The sequence below is a fragment of the Microtus oregoni genome, unplaced genomic scaffold (genome assembly GCF_018167655.1).
Source record: "Microtus oregoni isolate MIOR12 unplaced genomic scaffold, Mior012 000012F_ref0000307, whole genome shotgun sequence".
Classification (NCBI taxonomy): domain Eukaryota; kingdom Metazoa; phylum Chordata; class Mammalia; order Rodentia; family Cricetidae; genus Microtus; species Microtus oregoni.
In genome coordinates, this window is record NW_024543071.1 from 45,346,602 (window position 1) to 45,350,760 (window position 4,159).

At 36.5% G+C, this 4,159-nt stretch overlaps 1 protein-coding gene across 1 annotated transcript; it reads right to left on the reverse strand.

The window, feature by feature from the left end:
- Positions 1 to 2,884: 2,884 nt before the first annotated feature.
- Positions 2,885 to 3,832, reverse strand: LOC121454232 (olfactory receptor 5B2-like). Its single transcript, XM_041661488.1, has one exon. The coding sequence runs from the start codon at positions 3,830 to 3,832 to the stop codon at positions 2,885 to 2,887; it is 948 nt and encodes a 315-aa protein (XP_041517422.1).
- Positions 3,833 to 4,159: the final 327 nt, after the last annotated feature.

Consider the following 4,159-nt stretch of genomic DNA (forward strand, 5'->3'; position numbering starts at 1 on the left):
ATACAAAATAGACTTGAGCAAGGGGTAGTAGGCTTCTGTGAGTATATTTTCTTTTTATATGTATATGGCTCTGGTATTAGCAGAACCTTCATTATAAAATAGGAGAAATGTCATAACATACACAATAGTGCATCACCACATTGCTACACTAGCTTCTGATGTTTGAAAAGAAGATTGTTTTGTGCCACTATATTTTGATTTCTTTATTTTAACATTTTAGTTCAGTCAAATTATTCCAATGTCACCAGATTGGATTCATCATCTTAAGACCACAAATTCTTTGTTTCTCCTTTTCCCAAGAGTTGGTAACTCTTTCTTCATACATAAATTCTAAGTCAGAGATAGGTCTTGCATTAGCCAGTGTAGGATAATATTTTAAAAAGAGGAATTTATGAGTTTAGAGGTGATGAAGTATTTTACTTTCAGATTTTGAATATAATCTCTTGACAGTATCCTACATACAAGTTGCCTCGGGCACTAGAAGGCAGACTATCATATGGTGATGCAGAAAATAGACCAGACAATACCCAAGTTCAATACCAATAAAAGAGTAAAACTATCTTAGGCCTTCAAGTTCAGTTGACCTTGTATAATATAAAGAACTTCATGGGTGAACATAATGAAAATAGAATTGTGTTGTTCAAATTATTATATAAAATACTAAGTCATCGTCTTAAGACATTAAATTTTGAGAAAGCTTGTTACACAACAATAGATAACTGATTAACCATTGTTAATTGGTTTTTGGGGAGGGGGGTGGTGACACAGGGTTTCTCTGTAACTTTGAAACCTGACCTGGAACTAGCTCTTGTAGACCAGGCTGGCCTCAAAAAAACATACAGATTTTTATTTTATTTTTTATTTTTTTATTGAAAAAAAGGAAAAAAAATAAAAATGGCAATTCTACCAAAAGCAATCTATAGATTCAATGCAATCTCCATCAAACTCCCATCAAAATTCTTCACAGATCTGGAGAAGACAATAATCAACTTTATATGGAAAAACAAAGAACCCAAGATAGCCAAAACAATCTTATACAATAAAGGATCATCTGGAGGCATTACCATCCCTGACTACAAACTCTATTACAGAGCTACAGTATTGAAAACAGTGTGGTACTGGCATAAAAACAGAGAAGTCGACCAATGGAATCGTATAGAAGACCCAAATTTTCACCCACAAACCTATGATCACCTCATATTTGATAAAGGAGCTAAAAGTATACAATGGAAGAAAGCATCTTCAACAAATGGTGCTGGCACAACTGGATGTCAACCTGTAGAAGAATGAAAATAGACCCATATCTATCACCATGCACAAAACTTAAGTCCAAATGGATTAAAGACCTCAATATCATACAGATTTTTAAATCTCCTGGATTCAAATTGAGTACTGACAAGCCTATAATCACAGTACACAAAAGTGAGAGGCAAGTGAATCTCTGTGAATTCAAAGCCAGCCTGTCTTTCATCGGGAGTGCCAGTTCAACCAAGGCTACACAGTGAGACTCTTGTCTCCAAAAACAAACAAAAAAAAAACATCATAACAGGAAAGAAAGGGGGGAAAGTAACAAATTAGGACACTGAAAAGTTGCCTTTGCATGCAAATAACTAGTTTTACTATTGTCTCTGTTCTGTTAACTTAGTCAAGGTATCTGACTTATAGTTTGAATTACTTTAAGACTTTTCTGTGCTTCTTTTCTATTGTATGTATTGACAGACTTTTCTGTCTTTAAAAACAACCTTCCTCAAGACCCAGCAATACCACTTTTGGGTATATGCCCAAAGAATGCTCAGTCGTACCATAAAAACACATGCTTAACTATGTTTAAACCAGCATTGTTTGTCGTAGCCAGATCTGGAAAGAACCTAAATGCCCCTCGACTGAAAAATAGGTAAGAAAAATATGGTACATTTACACAATGGAATATTACACAGTAGAAAAAATAATGACATCTTGAAATTTGCAAACAAATGGGTGGATCTAGAAAACATCATACTGAGTGAAGTAACCCAGACCCAGAAAGATTAATCTCATATATACTCTCATAAGTGGTTTTTAGACATAAAGCAAAGAAAACCAGCCTACAATTCACAATCCCAGAGAACCTTAGACAACAATGAGGACCCTAAGAGAGACATACATGGGTCTAATCTACATGGGAAGTAGAAAATGACAAGATATCCTGAGTAAATTGGGAGCATGGGGACAATGGGAGAGAGTTGAAAGGGAGGAGAGAGAAAGAGGGGGGAGCAGAAAAAAAATGTATAGCTCAATAAAAATCAATAAAAAAGAAAAAAAGAAAAACATTTTTTAAAGACAGTGATGGGGATATAGTGCACCTGGCGAATGGCATTTCTAACATGCAGAAAGCTCTGGGTTCTTTCTCCAACACCACATAGAGCCTGGCTTGGTGACTCACACCTACAATCAGCACTGGATATGTAGGGATTACAGAAATTCAAGGTTAATGTTGGCTATATGGTGAATTGAGGCTAGTCTTCATTACAGGAGACCATGTGTAAAAAAGATAATCAAAAAAAGTTAGGAAAAGATATTTTGGCTAAGTGTCAGTGAAACAGACTTTTTAAAGGAGTTTGCTGAAGTGTCATTTCTTATTGACTTGGAGGGAAGAAAGCAGAAAGATACATACACATTGCCATATTTGCAGTAATTCTGCTTTGAAACTTTGTGTTGTTAGCAAGTATCAATTACTACCAAGTGTCAGTAGAGTACTTGTTCTTAAGTAAAAATAATCATCAAGGAAAAAATATAATCCTTTAGAAAACTAGAATAAACCAAAATAATACCTGAAAATTTTATCAATATTTTTTAAAAATAACTATTGACAATAAAAACGTATAATTTAAAATTTAAAATAAAATTAGGAGCTTACCAAAGTCTTCATTTTCTCTACAACTTTCTTGAAAGCACTATGAACTTCTTTATTCCTTAAGCTATAGACAATTGGGTTCAACATGGGAACTACTATGGTGTAGAACACGGACGCCATTTGATCATTGTCCAAGGAATGACTAGAACTGGGCTGTAGATACATGAAGATTACAGTTCCATAGAATATGGACACAGCGGTGAGGTGGGATGCACAAGTAGAGAAGGCTTTCTTCCGTCCTTCTGCTGAACGCATCCTCAGGATAGCAATGAATATGAAAGCATAGGAGGCCAAGATAACTATCAGAGCAAAACAGACATTGAATGAGGCTAAGATAAAAAGGACAATCTCATTCACATGGATATCAGAACAAGAAAGAGCCAGGATTGGAGGGATATCACAGAAAAAATGGTGGACTGTATTAGAACGGCAGAAGGAGAGGGAGAAGGTGAATCCAGTATGTACAGCAGACTCAAATAAGCCCCAGGCATAGCAGCCAATCACCATGTGAGTACACACACTAGTAGTCATGGTAGTGGTATAATGTAAGGGCTTGCAAACTGCAGCATGTCTGTCAAAAGCCATGACAGCAAGTAGGAAACAGTCTACACTCGCAAAAGACACAAAGAAGAACATCTGGGCAACACATCCCCCATAGGAGATAACTTTATCCCCTGTGAGAAGCCCAGCCATCACCTTTGGAGTCACAGCTGAGGAGTAAACACAGTCTGCCAGAGAGAGATTACTGAGGAAAAGGTACATGGGAGTGTGGAGACGGGAGTCCAGCCAGATCAACACAATCATGCCCAAGTTCCCGAGCAGTGTGATGAGATAGATGAGGGTGAATGTCATGAACAGGGGGACTTCCAAATCTGGGTTGTCGGTCAATCCCAAAAGGGTAAACTGAGTCACTTTAGTGCCATTCTCCAAGTATGACATTTTGAAATTGTGTATCACCTGTCCAAACAAATAAAGAAAATAAATATATTGCTGATTCATAGGAATTGATGCCAGAGAACTCCTGTTATTCAAATGATATTATCTGCATAATCTCACTACTAAAGCAGGATTCTCAATAACTTTTAGACTGCCTTAATCTTATCACTTCCTTACAGTGTAATCTCTAGAGCCCTCTGCATGGTATCTGTTAGTTCCCCACAGCACTCCTTTATTTAAATGACCACTCAGGTGTCTTCCAGATTTTATTCACATATTCTCATTTCGGTTGAACGTTTCAACAATAAACTACTCTGGTTTTTTCATAAC